At 40.4% G+C, this 15604-nt stretch overlaps 2 protein-coding genes across 4 annotated transcripts; both read right to left on the reverse strand.

Moving 5' to 3' along the window:
* Positions 1-30: 30 nt before the first annotated feature.
* lratd2b (LRAT domain containing 2b) lies at positions 31-6383 on the reverse strand. 3 transcript variants are annotated; one of them, XM_061950683.1, is made up of 2 exons: positions 6240-6383; positions 31-3873 (listed from the first exon to the last, which is right to left on the reverse strand). In XM_061950683.1, exon 2 carries the CDS (start codon positions 3779-3781, stop codon positions 2960-2962), a length of 822 nt encoding a protein of 273 aa, XP_061806667.1. In that variant the 5' UTR covers positions 3782-3873; positions 6240-6383; the 3' UTR covers positions 31-2959. The 3 variants fall into 3 exon arrangements, with proteins under 3 accessions (XP_061806667.1, XP_061806650.1, XP_061806658.1); XM_061950666.1 differs by lacking the exon at positions 6240-6383 and adding an exon at positions 4648-4753; XM_061950674.1 differs by lacking the exon at positions 6240-6383 and adding an exon at positions 4001-4301.
* A 55-nt stretch (positions 6384-6438) lies between these two features.
* On the reverse strand, positions 6439-14347 carry nsmce2 (NSE2 (MMS21) homolog, SMC5-SMC6 complex SUMO ligase). Its single transcript, XM_061950694.1, has 6 exons — positions 13983-14347; positions 9971-10083; positions 9655-9808; positions 9033-9121; positions 6912-7018; positions 6439-6777 (listed from the first exon to the last, which is right to left on the reverse strand). Exons 1-6 carry the CDS (start codon positions 14101-14103, stop codon positions 6666-6668), a joined length of 696 nt encoding a protein of 231 aa, XP_061806678.1. The 5' UTR covers positions 14104-14347; the 3' UTR covers positions 6439-6665.
* Between the last annotated feature and the right edge of the window lie 1257 nt (positions 14348-15604).

A 15604-nucleotide genomic window follows, 5' to 3' on the forward strand; every position in this document is an offset into this window, starting at 1 on the left:
AACATCAGTCAAATATATATGTATTTATTTATTTCCATACTAATATTTTGTCCTCAAAAATTAAACAGATGACTCCAGAAAAGTGCAGTTATGGCTGCAAAGTACAAGGCTAGGTAATGATGGTGTGTGTAAGCCCCATTTGTCCTTTATATTTGGTTTTTGAATCAAATTTGACACAAAATGTTGACCCTTATGGTAAAGCCAATCATATAGAGCGTGACAAACTGCTATTTGCCCCAGTGCTCAACAAAGACTCCCACACATTGGGGACTCAGTGCTTTAAAAATGAACTGTAAATGCTAAATAAGCCCCCATGGGGCCAAAAAATAAAAGTTGCAAGTCACAGCACTTTGATAAAGAAGGTGAGAAACACAATCGTGACCATTGAAGAACTTGTATAGCAAAGTGACTTCCCATCCTCCCTCTCATTGTCGTCTTTGCAAACAAATGTTCAATTTTCATTTATATATTTCAATCATCATTGGCATTCTAGATGTAAACTGGAATTATACTCTCTAAAAATGTGATTTGTGTTATATTTTTATTTTCTATATACAGTATATACGCAGTACAGACCAAAGGTTTGGACACACCTTCTCATTTCAATGCGTTTTCTTTATTTTCATGACTATCAATAAAGTACTATCCATCTATCTATCTATTTACATTGTAGATTGTCACTGAAGGCATCAAAACTATGAATGAACACGTGGAGTTAGAGAGAATGCCAAGAGTTTGCAAAAAAGTAATCAGAGCAAAGGGTGGCTATTTTGAAGAAACTAGAATATAAAACATGTTTTCAGTTATTTCACCTTTTTTTGTTAAGTACATAACTCCACGTGTTCATTCATAGTTTTGATGCCTTCAGTGACAATCTACAATGTAAAATGTCATGAAAATAAAGAATATGCATTGAATGAGGAGAAGGTGTGTCCAAACTTTTGGCCTGTACTGTATATGACTGAAATGGTTTTGGGGCAAATACATGTCTTCAGTTTTCGTATAATTCGGTTTTAAGACCTTTTGGTACAGACTATTAACAAAAAGCGAGTAATTCAAATGAAGTCAGTCAGATCTTTGTAAGGGTTGAAATTAAAATGAGACTTTTCATGTCGACTTAATGTTTTCCGTTTAACTAAGAAAATGTATTTACAGTTGACATTAAACTATATAGCTAAACATACTTTTTAAATGTTTTTGGGGCTGTCGAATTATTTTTAAAAATTTTTATTGGAGTAATAACATTTTGGAATTTAGATTAATCACAGGTGATTGTGCGTGCATAATTTAAAAATGCTTTAAAAAAAATACCCTAATATTTAGAGACAAATGCAACTTTGTCATCCAGAAGCGTGTACACACGTTTTACTGAATGCATGTCATGTATTTGCACAAAACTTGGTAAGTTTAATCTAAAATCCAGTTAGGCCAGGGGTGTCAAACGTATGGAACAGGTTTTATCCGGCCCGTGGGAAGAGTTTGCTAAATATAAAAATTAACCGGAAATTTTTGAACAAAAAAAACTGCTGTTCTAAATGTGTCCACTGGATGTCACAATAGCAATTCTTTGTATCTTCGTACATATGTACAAAATAAACCACATGTTAGTACATCAGTCGAGAAAAATGATGAAACTACATAAATAATATACTGTAATTTGATTTTGATATCATTTTTTTAACTTGATAGATTGAAAATTAACATTAATGAGTTGACTGATGAACATTATTACATAATTTATTCAGAAAATATAAATAACGACAAATAAAGATAGAACATTATTAGCCACAACATGTAAGTGTAAAAAAAAACCCAACAACATTATGATTTGTACAATTTCAGAATGTGCTTGTTCTATTTTTAAAAAAAAGAAAACAATCTGAAGTTTTCTTTACTTTTAAGTTATCGTGCCGTGATTTTACCAGTCCGGCCCACTTGGGAGTAAGATTTTTCTCAATGTGGCCCCTGATTCTAAAATGAGTTTGACACCCCTGAGTTAGGCTGTATTTTGAAGTGAAATTTGCCAGTGAGAACAACAGTCGGAGTGTCCTTACTCATGTTTGTATGCATCGATCTTAACACTGCACGTGTAGCAGTGAAGGTAAAAGAACTTCCATCCATCCATTTTCTACCGCTTGTCCCGTTCAGGGTGGCGGGGGGTGCTGGAGCCTATCTCAGCTGCAATCGGGCGGAAGGCAGTGTACACTCTGGACAAGTCGCAGGGCCAACACAGATAGACAACATTCACAAACCAGGGCCGATTTAGTGTTGCCTATCAACCTAAAGTAAAAGAGCTTGTCTGGTCAAAATAATTTGCATGATTAATCTCGGTATGTTCATAATTGATGCGATCATTTTTAGTGATTAATCACATGAGTTATTTATTACGGTTGACAGCCCGAGTTGATTTCATTTATATATGCAGACATTGACGAACAATATAACTATGCAGGGTTATTTTTAAATTTTGGCTATTATCTCCTTTCAGGTGCTTTTATTCCTGTGTACGTTAGACATTAGACATGAAGCCAAGCAGATCCATCCATTTCCTACTGCTTGTCCCTTTCGGGGTGGCTGGAGCCCATCTCGAGCGGTAGACAGGGTACACCCTGGATAAGTCACCACCTCATCGCAGACAACATTCACACACTAGGGCCAATTTAGTGTTGTTAATCAACTTATCCCCAGGTGCATGTCTTTGGAGGTGGGAGGAAGCAGTAGGGAACCCATGCAGTCACGGGGAGAACATGCAAACTCCACACAGAAAGATCCCGAGCCCGGGATTGAACTGAGGACCTTCATATTGTGAGGCACACGCACTAACCCCTGTTCCATCCTGCTGCCAGCTAAGCAGATGTTTAAACGCATTAAAGCTGCTGATTGGTAGGAAAATAACAGGAGTGTATATTGCTGTTAGAAAGTAGTGTCAAATGTATGGCACAGAGCACTATGACGAGCATCAGGTGCCATAAGACTCTTTAAAGTCCTGTGTTGCGTTCAGGTGATTGGCCAGTTCCTGCATCACAGCATCCTTCCCTATCTGCTCGTTCCTCCTCCGCTCCATGATCACGTCCTCCAGGCTCTGGAACTCCAACACGTGCTCCTCCTTCTCGGAAAAGTGTAATCTCAATTTGTATGGCTGCTTTCCGATCCTAATCTCCCCGCCGATCTTAAACTCGCGCTTCCCAAAGCGGCACCAGGCGGCGAAGCACTCGGAGTTCCTCCAGTACAGTTCCCGGTCCCTGGAGCCCACGTGGTCCACGGCGTTGCGCACGATCAACTCCGGCGTGAGCGCGCGGTAGCGGTACATGCTGTTGACGACGCGGCCCTTCTTGCCCTGACTCACGTCGGTGAGGAAGCTGTTTTTGATCTCGGCGCGATGCAGGTGGACCACCTGGAAGTCCCCCACGTACACGGCCCAGTGTGGGTACTGCCCGGTGGCCACAAACTCCAGCAGATCCCCCGGCTTGCACTTGTTCAACAGACTCTCCGCGGTGTGCGTGGCGGCGCCGCCGCTCCTGTCGAACACGCTCTCCTCCCGGAAGAGCACCGAGCACCCCAGCTCGTCCTGGGGGTCGAACGGCTTCTCGTCGTGCTTCGCCGGCTGGTGCTCGGGTGGGAAAGCGTCCGAATGCTCGTCGTCGTCGTCGTCCGCGTCATTGGAGAAGATGTAGGAGACGCCGATGCGCGGTCCCTCTTCGTCCGGGTCGAAGCCGTTGGGATCCGACGTCGGCACTTCCACGTAATTCAAGTGCGTTAGTTTCTCCACCTGGTTCCCCATAAAGGTGAGACGGCGAGCAGGATCCACCTGCTCTCTCCACCACGCTGGGAAGCGGTCAACTCGGTGCAAAGTGGTGCCGATGATCCATGTTCCTACAGCAGGACACACACAGTTGCAACAGGTGAGACTCGACACACCTGTTGGCTCAGTTTGCGGTAAACATCAGCAATAAAGCGAACTTGTCTGAGTGACGTCACATGACATGAACTACTGACTCACCTGCTCCAAAAACAATAAGTCAATACAAAATATTGGTACTTTTGCGTGTGTGTGTGCTCTGCTCTCTTCCTGTTTGTGTTGTGTAGTGTTTGCACTGCACTACACAACAGTGTGTGTGCTTAGCAGCCACACTGTTGGTTTAAAGCAAACTGAGCCACTACTGGGAGGTGTCATCTTTTAAAGGCACAGTGCACCCTTTTTTTTGTTGCCCCATTTGCATGACTGGCTACCATGAAATTGTCTGGTTAGATACAATAATTCAACAAAAGGGACTTTTATAAAGACCATCATGCTCTCTGTTTGTGATTAAACTTGTGGGAATGGGGCAACACGGTAGAACAGGGGTTAGTGTGTGCGCCTCACAACACGAAGTCCTAGGTTCAATCTTTCTGTGTGGAGTTTGCATGTTAAGTTAAAGTACTAATGATAGTTGCAGTAAAATTATCCTCTGCATTTGACCCATCCCCATGTTCACCCCCTGGGAGGTGAGGGGAGCAGTGAGCAGCAGCGGTGGTCACGCTTGTGAATCATTTGGTGATTTAACCCCCAATTCCAACCCTTGATGCTGAGTGCCAAGCAGGGAGGTAATGGGTCCCATTTGTATAGTCTTTGTTATGACTCAATCAGGGTTTGAACTCACAACCTACCGATCTCAGGGCAGACACTCTTAACCACAAGGCAGGGTTCCCTCCGGGTACTCCGGCTTCCTCCCACATACAAAGACATGCACCTGGGGGTAGGTTGATTGGCAACACTAAATTGGCCCTAGTGTGTGAATGTTGTCTGTGTTGGCCCTGCCATGAGGTGGCAACTTGTCAAGGGTGTACCCCACTGGGATAGGCTCCAGCACCACCCTGCAACACCTAGAGGGACAAGCGGTAGAAAATGGATGGTGGGAATGTGTTCACACTAAAAGTGGTGTATATCAAAAATTGTATTTTCATATCGTTGCTACACCCAACGCATTTAACAACACTTAGTAGCCATTTTTTAAAGGATTTTATGAACAGAATGGGTGCAAAAGACATGCAGAAGTTTCTTCGCAAGACAATAATGGACAGAAAAGCTGTTGTACATGTACTACTAGTGGTACGCCAAAGAATCCATCCATTTTCTACCGCTTGTCCCTTTTGGGGTCGCGGTGGGTGCTGGAGCCTATCCCAGCTGCATTCGGGCGGAAAGCGGGGTACACCCTGGACAAGTCGCCACCTCATCGCAGGGCCAACACAGATAGACATGCCAAAGAATCACTTAATTTAATGTTTAAACACAGTGTTACTGTTCAACGGTATGTAATGTTACAGTGGCCAAAATATTAAATCTATTTGTTCAATAAAACGTCTGCCTTGTTTATAATGAATATTTAGGCCTACCACGCTACTGTGCTTTAATGTTGGTTTTTATGGTTGTACTTGGAGGAAAAAGTTGTCATAATTCTCCTAAATCTATCAAAATCCAATGATGGAGGCAAATGTTTATACAAATATTGAGTATTACAATATGTCATATAATGCTTTCCTTTATCAACTGTAACACAAAGCAGAAAAGTGGGCTTTGTTTTAGCTCAAACATTTGATCTATAACACACTTTTTATGTCTAGAATTTCAAAGTGTTACAGAGGGAGAAGACAAAACAACATACAATTTAAATGAGATTAAAAAATAAAGCATATAGCAACATCAAAAGGTTAAAAGGGTAACTTTAAAAAAAAAAAAGCTTTTATCCTGACCTACATTGGATTTAGCCTGTTTGATGCAGTAGAAAATGGATTGATGGAAAATGTCAAAGTTAGGATAGTTTCCTAACATGTCTTGGTCAGACTAAGATTCTGCGAGAAAATAAAATATTTTTGTCTGTACAGCGCGAGAACATCCTGTCTGTACAAATAAGATTAAATTCAGATAAAGTTCAGAGAAATGAATGAATCAGCAACATCAAATCTTAAGTGAAATACTCCTAGTGCTGTGCAAAGCACAAGAAAAGACCCTTAAAATGCCTCATGTAAGAATATTAAAAGATTAGCTGCGCCTAAGTTGTATCTCAACATAGCCTTTGTTTGTTACTCTTTGGCACATAGACCTTAATGAGGCTGGGAGGAATCTGACCACATACTGTATAATGCATGTGTGTGCACAATGTAACATTGTTTTGTAAATAGGGCAAATAATCACATTCTTATACCAGCCTTCATACAATTAAATAGAAATATGTTGGGCCTTTTCTTTCATAGCCACTCACCACTCTGCGGTCAATGTTCACAAGTGTCCTATTAGCCTCATTTCTGTCTTCTTCTGCCACTCTTCAAGAATCAAAAGAAATGTGCCACTACGCCATTGCTGTCATCATGCAGATGTCGCCCTCTAGTGGTGCAGTCAGTTACCTGACAGCATTAAAACATTTGCAAGTTTAACGTCCATTTTCAAATATCAAAAGTATCCTAAAAACAATAGTTTTAATTATAATTCAGAAAGAGTGAAGAACACCAAATAGTTGTGGCGAAATACAAAACATTTTCTTACAGACAAATCAAAAAGGGGAAAAAAGCAATATTACAACCCAACACAAACAAATATTGCTCAACGTGGGTGCATTTTCTGAAGAACAATAACAAGAGATAAAGGCTTGCTGTTTTAAGATGAGTGTTTTGGATGAAAGGGCTGAGTCCTATGTGCGGTCACCCTGCCTCTGCTCCTTCTGGATCTGTCTCTTCAGGGTGTGGTCAGGTACCAGGTCTGACAGAGTCACCTCCATGTTTCCACAGCCCACTACAGGGCAGCTGAGGGGCACAGAGAGGAGTGGTCAGAGTCACAGCAGCAGCTAGTAGCTAACTTGTGAATATGCAATACCATAATACACAATGCAAAATTAACTTTTGTTTAGTTTTTTTTCATTTTGGGAAATGTGTCTTACAAACATCTCTTCTTATTTTTTTTTCTTGTTTCAATGAGGCTCCTGATGGCAGTTTCTTCATAGTGGTGGTTGCAAATCTTATTCTTCACCGGGTTGATCATGTGCTCCTGCAACACAAATAAATACATATTATCATATTAATCACTTCCCAATAACCGAGTAGCTCAGCTGGTAGAGTGGCCGTCCAGAAACGTGAGGATTTCTGGTTCAATTTCCAGTTTATGTCATCCTAGTCCCTGCCGATGTGTCCTTGGGCACAACACTTCACCCACCTTGTTCCAAGTGCCACCCAGACTGGTGTAAATATCATTCATTTCATTTCATCATAAGTAGACACTTGCACAATGGAATACGATTTTTTTTAAATATATTTTCAAATTATATTTATATGCACTTTTGACTGAACAGTACTTAATTTTCCATCCATTTTCTATCGCTTGTCTCTTTCAGGGTCCCGTGGAGTGCTGGAACCTACGTCAGCTGCATTCGGGTGGAAGGCAGGGTAAACCCTGGACAAGTCGCCACCTCATCGCAGGGCCAACACAGATATACAGACAACATTCACACACTAGGGCCAATTTAGTGTTGCTAATCAACCTGTCCCCAGATGCATGTTTTTGGAGGTGGGAGGAAGCCGGAGTTCCCGGAGAGAACCCACGCAGTCACGGGGAGAAGATGCATTAGTTTGTGAGGCACACAAACTAACCCCTGTTCCACCGTGCTGCTCAGCACTTCATTTTCAGTAGTTCAATTGAAAAAGTTTAAACTATTCTATAGCTTCATTACACAGAAATATTTTAAGAATGTATTTCTTAAACATTTTGATGATTTAGTTTAGAGGTAATTTAAAAAAACTGAAAATATTTTTAAAAATATAAAAAATATTGTTAACTGTTTACGTTGTAATCTAAAAATTAACTTCAAACACTTCCTGAACCCTTAAACTGGTGTCTTTGTCCTATTTTAACCCTTTAAGTCAAATTCATTTTGCACCATATTGTAATTTATTGAGACGCACCTGTATAAGGTTCTGGCAACTATTATTGTCAGTGTATATTTAAGTTAAGGATGTGCCAAACGATCGGCCTCCAATCAGTATTGGCAGAATTTCCTGAAAAAGTAAGTTATTGCCGATTATTTGCAGATTACAGAGGCCGATCCCAAATGGCTGACACATATTTATTCTGAGTTCCCCAACTGACAAGCATCTAGCAGCCAATTATGTGAAGCCGCTTTACTAAGTTAATAATAATTACCTCCATTACAGCAATTAAACTGCAATTCTTAGTATCTTAAGTAACATTATCACTGGAGGACGAGGCTAAACATGTAACACACAGAGAGCAAGCCAGGAACAGGCATGCTAATTGCTAAACTATCTTGAAACAACACCAAGAAGTAAGTGCTTAGTCAGCTTAAAGAAGTCTCGATGTAACTGCGTTATAGCTGAAAATAAGACCCATAAGAGAAGGGTGAAACAATCCATAAATTGATGGTGTTGATACCAAGGGTAGTATCAGGATATGATCGAAACTAGAGGGATTAGATCGATATTTTTATTTTCTCAAAATTCCTTTTTTTTTTTGGTTGGTTTTGTACATTTTTACAAACTTAGGGAATACTTCCCTGGAAACAGGAAGATGGAGGGAAAAAGTAAATTATTTAAAATAGTAGATAGTAGTTATTGCTTTTGTTTAGTTATATTGTACTCTTGACTTTGTTTTGCGCAAAAAATTGTATGTAATTAAAAATAATGGGGAAAAGGAACACATTAAAAGATTCTGTTGATAATGTTAAATAGTCCAAAGAAATCACCATAAATTACTTAAAAGAAATAGTTAATACATGGGATTGGTATTGGTATCAACTGATGATTATGGTTGATCGGTATCTGAATCGGCAACATAAAACCCTGTTCAGAACATCAGTAATTTAGATACATTCTGCAGAATATCTTTAGTTAAGACAAGATATAAAAAAGAAGTGATCTTTGCCAAAGAATACATGGACAAAGCCTACTCTTCCTGTCAGAAGTTTAATGCACGGGGGAAAAAACTAATGTTTTTTTCAGCAGCTTGTTGATACCAAAATAAACTGCAGCAAGCAGCTGGAGGTGTGTACCTGGGTGAGAGGGCAGGTAAAGTTTGCTTGGGTCTGTGTTACAGCAATATCCTCATCAAGCTCCTCCATGTTTTCTGGTTCTTGGATATCTACAAAAAACATAACACACAGATAACTGATTAAGTAACTTTCATACTTTGCCAAGGAAAACAGGAGACGGACATGACTTTGGACCAGTCCCTCTTACAGTAGGTAAAAAGTTGTGAGTTCTAAACATTAAAAGTCACCAAAAATATAAATTGACCCAGACTTTCGAGATTTAGTGACATATTTTGTGCAGGATCATAGAGAAAACAAATAAAAACTCACAATACATGTCTCAAAAACCAACCTGTTCCCAGAATACTAGAAGGCGAGAAAAGCACTGCACAGATTCAACCAACATGGCTAGAAATAATGACCAAATAGAAAACATTGATAGGGTATTAGAAGGGTGTTGTTTTTCTCCCCCAGTCTCTATAACAGAGTAAATGCCTTTTAAAAAGGGATGTAACAGGGACCATTACCAAAAAAACAAATTTGTAGGGTATACATATTTATATCAAAGCAAACAAGATGGTTGTTATCATTACCCTGAACACTTTCAACCATTATGTGTTAATTTTAACAAGCATGTTTGTACCTTGGTCGAAACAGCTATTGATGCTGTCCTTAAAAGCCACCACTTTTCTGTGATTCTGCAGATCTCTCTCAGACAGCCTGGCTTTTCTCTCACTAAAGCGTTCCTTCACTTTGGAGGAGAGACCAAACATAGTTTCTGGTTGCTGTGCAGTAATCTAGATTTTTTTTTTTAAAGACAGAAGGCATTTTAGTAAACAAGAAGAGTCCATGTCATTGTTTCACTCTGATTGAGAACTTTCAAGTACATCTCTTCATCGAAACCACTTCTCTAATGTAATCATTAACATGATTATGTCTCATCTGTCCAGGTGGCTCACATCCGCTGTGGATTGTTGCACAATGTCAACAAAGCAGTCAATCTCTCGATCCAGCTTGGCACATTCCAACAGGAGCTCCTTCATCTCGTCAATGCCGGGGTTCCTCCCTTCATCTGTGCATACAACACAGCAATGCACACAATCGTCACGTTATTTAAAGCAAAAGTCAAGGCACATTTGTTATAAAAGCTGCTAATAATGTTATTAATAATGTTAAAGCAGATTTAATTAGGGCTGCGGTGATTCATCGATTAATTAGATCAGAAAAAAGCGTTGTGTATTTTGTTGCTTCGATGATTCGTTTAATGAGTAGAATAGGCGGACATTGTTTGCGCAAGACTGCTCCAATAGACAGGCATGTGATTTGAACTTAATGAAAAAGACTGAAAATAAGCCGGGGGGTTTGGGGCTGCAGGTCCAGTGGTGGGGGTACAAGGGGGCCCACCCCCCCTGAAGCTCCTGTTTTTTCAGCAATTGAACATGCAAAAATTATCAAACAAAGCTGTTTGTGTTTAAAGAATTGAAAAATTATCAACAGAGTTGACATAAATACATACCCCATTCATCCAAATGAATCACTATGTCTGTTTCAGTCACTGTTATTTAGTCATTACAGTAATTACAACTTGTGTTCATAACCACATGGATTAGCCTACTCTACAGTATTTACAACCTTACTAGTAGGGATGATGTTTGATAAGAAATTATTGAGTTTGAGCCCATTATCGAATCCTCTTATCGAACCGATTCCTTATCGATTCTCTTATCGAATCCAGATGGGTTGTTGTATATGGAAAAAAACACAATATTTGGTTTAACAAAAGCTCACTTTTATTTTATAAGAAAAAAATAAAATAAAATAAATCAATCAATATTGACTGTTACCCCCCTAAAAAAATATATATATTGACTGTTGTTACCCAAAGTATATTAAGTGGGATTTTTCAGAAAAACAAATATATACAGTAACACAAAAACAACCTGTCTCTGTGATCCCTATAGGTGTATAAATAATAATATAGTGTTAAATAAAATCAGTCCCTTGGGCACAAAACTGAAAATAATACAGCTCTCCAAAAAGTTCACTTCTGCTGCTATTGGAGCATACTAACTACACACACTATGACACTAAGAACACCACAGTCAATCATGTGTGTTCTTAAATGTGTATTCCACGTCTTCCATGTCGAGAGCAGTTTTGATTTGGGCTTACATGGTAAACAACTAAAATGAATGTTTTGGGCATTGTTTTGTCCAGACACATACATTTGTCCAAATGTGGCCAAGTAGACGTATTGTGGGTTTCCCTTTGCCATCTTCCACTAGTTTTTTTTAATGTATAAATCGCCCACTTGAATATTCCCTCTTCTCTTCTGCGACTCTCTCGTCGTCATTTGGGATGTGCGTGTCTGTTGTGATTTCCTTTCCTGGTTCCATGACCCGCCCTATCTTGCCTCTGATTGGCCTGTCTCTAATCCATCCATCCATTTTCTATCGCTTGTCCCTTTCGGGATCGCGGGGGGTGCTGGAGCCTATCTCAGCTGCACACGGGCGGAAGGCGGGGTACACCCTGGACAAGTCGCCACCTCATCACAGGGCCAACACAGATAGACAGACAACATTCTCACTCACATTCACACAGTAGGGCCAATTTAGTGTTGCCAATCATCCATCCATCCATTTTCTACCGCTTATTCCCTTTGGGGTCGCGGGGGGCGCTGGAGCCTATCTCAGCTACAATCGGGCGGAAGGCGGTGTACACCCTGGACAAGTCGCCACCTCATCACAGGGCCAACACAGATAGACAGACAACATTCACACTCACATTCACACAGTAGGGCCAATTTAGTGTTGCCAATCAACATTGTTCTATTTATTTAAAATGTTGTTGTACTTGTGCAATGAGAATAAAGATCCGTCCTTATGCTTGTTTGCCGGTCGTAATTTTGCAGGATGCTTTTTGGTTAGGTGTTGTATTGATTTAGTGCCATTGTGAAATACATATCAGTTCTGTTTTAGCTAATTCTCGGCACTCTGCTCTTCCAGCCACACTATCACAGGCTACATTACCCGCATTTCGGGCTGCATAACCAATAGGTGCACAGCTCTTATGTGCGCTCTATTCAGGCATGTGAGTTTTCCGTCTATAGTCGGAAATCTTGTCTTTTTTTTATCTCTGTAAAAACATAAAAACATATTTTCTGTTTTTCTTCTTTTTTTCGACCTACAATGTGTGTTACCTGTAATCTTGATCCGTTTCTTTGCCATACCTGGCATGAACTACGGTTTTCCAGTAATGGGTACGGTTTTTGATCATCCGTTCCGGTTTACGGCTGCAGTGGTAAAAGTACAGTTTTCCATTAAAAATTATTAACTTAAAAATCGAAGCTACGTAGCAAATGTCCCAGCAGCTTGGTACTACTTTTCAAACATGTAGCGATTTCCGTAGATTAGCTATTTTTAGACCCAATGTAGTGGTTAGCTAAGCTGCATGCTAGTGCAACTCCAAATGCAGGGGACAACATATATGGGAAAAATCTATGATGGTTGGTTGGTTTACTGTGATGAGTGATAAAAGTTATCTCCCTGCTTGGCACTCAGCGTTACATTCATACACTAGGGCCAATTTGAAGAGCTAAATTTTGGTTGTTGGGGACGGCGTGGCGAAGTTGGTAGAGTGGCCGTGCCAGCAATCGGAGGGTTGCTGGTTACTGGGGTTCAATCCCCACCTTCTACGATCCTAGTCACGTCCATTGTGTCCTTGGGCAAGACACTTCACCCCTTGCTCCTGATGGCTGCTGGTTAGCGCCTTGCATGGCAGCTCCCGCCATCAGTGTGTGAATGTGTGTGTGTGAATGGGTGAATGTGGAAATACTGTCAAAGCGCTTTGAGTACCTTGAAGGTAGAAAAGCGCTATACAAGTATAACCCATAGAACAGTTGATAGCTGCAGCCCTTGATCTAATTGTCTACCAACATATTAGCACTGGGTTGAACACGTCTTGTATTTCAGTGTAATAAATAGAATCAATTTCAGTTCTCTTTTGTGAATGTCAGTAATTTGAGTGTATCACAGCATTTGTAATTGTGTCCCTCTTCAGTACCAAATAACCAAAATGTCAGCTTTTAATGTGGTGCTACAGACAAATAATAACCATTCAACTAAAAGTAAGATATTTTGCATTACAGACTGAAATTTTGAAAAATCTCATGTAACATGTACCTCAACTTAATAATGTGTTTTGGGACAAGTGCTGTCTCTCGGCCAATTTTTACAAAGCAAAAATGTTAGTTACAAATGCCATAGTGAACCACACAAGATTTGACCAAAACATCTGGTCTTACTCGCTATAATTAGCCAATAGCTAGAAATGGACGTAACCTTGTTTTCCAACAATGACAAGGAAGAAAATGAGTGTGAAGGACAGTGCTGAGAAGAAGTTGATATTCTTTGAATTAAAAAAAAAGAAATAATCAAAAACATGACGGAGCATGTCATCAACTAGGTGAAGACATTCTAGCCTATCACTGTTATGTCTGAAGCAGTATGACTAACGCCAGCCCAAAATATCTAAACGGTGGACATTTATCCATAAAAATGTGGAAAAGCTGCCGATGGGTGTGTTTAATGGGAAAGCTGCTTGAAGAAGATACCATAGAAGTCTACTCTCCAAAATGATGTACATTTGTATTACATTACTTAATAAAACTACTGTATTTTTTAGTACTACAATCTAATGCTTTCTTTATTATACAACATTTATATTTGAACGTTTGCTTTTCTGTGTGAAAAGCATGTTGCATTCTAACATGTTGCTGTTTTGGCGGGTTTAACTTGATTTTAATTCATTTCAATGGGAGATGTTGGTTTGAGATACAAGTGTTTTGAGTTAAGAGCTCTGTCACAGAACCAATCAAACTCGTAAGCTGAGGTACGACTGTGTTTGACTCATAAATTAGCAGTATTTTCCGTGTTGAACAGTCAAGAGTGGGGGCAACAAAGCGCTAGTTACCCTGGTCCTCTGTCAGGTCCATGGCCACTGACGTGACGATGTCCATCCCAGTCGAGAGATCGGCCTGACAGGACTTGAGGCTGACCAGTGTGCCATGGACGGCGCTCAGGCTGAGCGACATGCTAGCGACGTCACACTCTATTAAGCTAGCAGCGCGTTAGCATAGCGTAGTAACGCGCCCTTTTAACATATTTGAACGTTTAATGCTACATACAAAGTCTAAAGAACTGAGACTTGTATCTGTAGTATTGGTAAAGCTACAATGCCTACGACTAGTTTACGTTCTTTTAAGTCTCCCAAATCACCCGCCGAAAGGTGGAAAACTTTACAGTGATGACGTCATTGTAGTTCCGATTTCCGGCTTTGTGTCTTGGTTTTCAAAGTAAAAGCTTTAACACAACCCAGATTTCTGATTTAGAGCAGGGGTCTTCAACGTTTTCCAGGCCCCCCAACATGATGGAGTGAAGGAGCGTGAACTCCCACTTATATATCTTGTATGAAATTATGATAGTATTTTATATTACACTAGCCCTAAAGTATTGTGCAATATTAACACTATTCAAATAGTAACACTTAGCTGGCAACTATAGTGCTCTGATCCACAGCTGGCAACTACTGCACCAATCACTAGCAGACAACCAAAATGTAGCTCTTCAAATTGGCCCTAGTTTGTGAATGTGACGCTGAGTGCCAAGCAGGGAGATAATTTTTATAGTCTTTGGTATGACTCGGCCGGGGTTTGAACTCACGACCTACCCATCTCAGGGCGGACACTGACACACATTCGCTATCTATTTATTTTAGTTTGGTAAATAAGACAACACCTTTAAATGTATTGTGTATCAATGTTTTTTGATGTTCCAAAGAAAAAGAACATTGTGTTATAAGATGGTTTCTCCAGTTTTAAAAAGGTGGGGTTTTTAATAGTCCTTTGAACATTGTGGGATTATGACATGAGAGGATGGAAAGGGGGAGAGAGTTAAAAGAGGACGGCGGCCGCGACGGAAAAGGCACGGTCCCCCGGGTTTGGTGTTGGGTCCTGTGAGGAGGAGACAGCTGGTGATTGTTGGGGGAACAAAGGTTTCTAACAGCAATGTGAGGGGTCAGGAGGTCAGAGAGGTAGGAGAGGGCCAGATTGTGGAGGGCTTTATGTGTCAGGAGAAGGATTTTGAAATGGAGCCACTGCGGGATAGCAAGCCAGTGAAGTTCTTGTAGGACAGGGGTGATGGGGTCATAGCGACAGGAACGAGTGAGGAGACATGCAGCTGAGTTTTGGATGAATTGAAGTTTATGGAGGACTTTGAAAGATGAACCATAAGGGATGTTGTTGCAGTAATCCAGTCAGGAGGTGATGAATTAATGAATGAGTGTTTCAGTGGTACAGAAGGAGAGGATGGGTAATATTCCTGAAGTGGAGGTAGGCTGGTGTAGTGATGTGTTTGACATGATCTTCAAATGAAAAGTTTTTTTCCAAGATGTGACCAAGGTTCCGGATGTGCATGGAAGGGGACAGGGTGAGGTTGTTGAAGGATATGTTGAAATCCTTGACAGAATTGTTGAGATAATTTGGACCAATAATTATGAGATCTGTTTTACTGTAGTTGAGTTTGAGAAAGTCATTG

The sequence above is a fragment of the Nerophis lumbriciformis genome, linkage group LG04 (genome assembly GCF_033978685.3).
Source record: "Nerophis lumbriciformis linkage group LG04, RoL_Nlum_v2.1, whole genome shotgun sequence".
NCBI classification, from domain to species: Eukaryota; Metazoa; Chordata; class Actinopteri; order Syngnathiformes; family Syngnathidae; genus Nerophis; species Nerophis lumbriciformis.

Coding starts and splice junctions, on each gene's coding strand:
- lratd2b (XM_061950666.1), bottom strand. CDS start 4,726: ATGTCTTTGTATGTGGGAGGAAGCCGGAGTACCCGGAGGGAACCCTGC. Junction 3,874..4,647: donor GAGTGTCTGCCCTGAGATCG/GTAGGTTGTGAG, acceptor GTCCTGCTGTAG/GAACATGGATCATCGGCACC.
- nsmce2 (XM_061950694.1), bottom strand. CDS start 14,103: ATGTCGCTCAGCCTGAGCGCCGTCCATGGCACACTGGTCAGCCTCAAG. Junction 9,809..9,970: donor TGCAACAATCCACAGCGGAT/GTGAGCCACCTG, acceptor AAAAAAATCTAG/ATTACTGCACAGCAACCAGA. Junction 7,019..9,032: donor TTACCTGCCCTCTCACCCAG/GTACACACCTCC, acceptor TTTGTGTTGCAG/GAGCACATGATCAACCCGGT.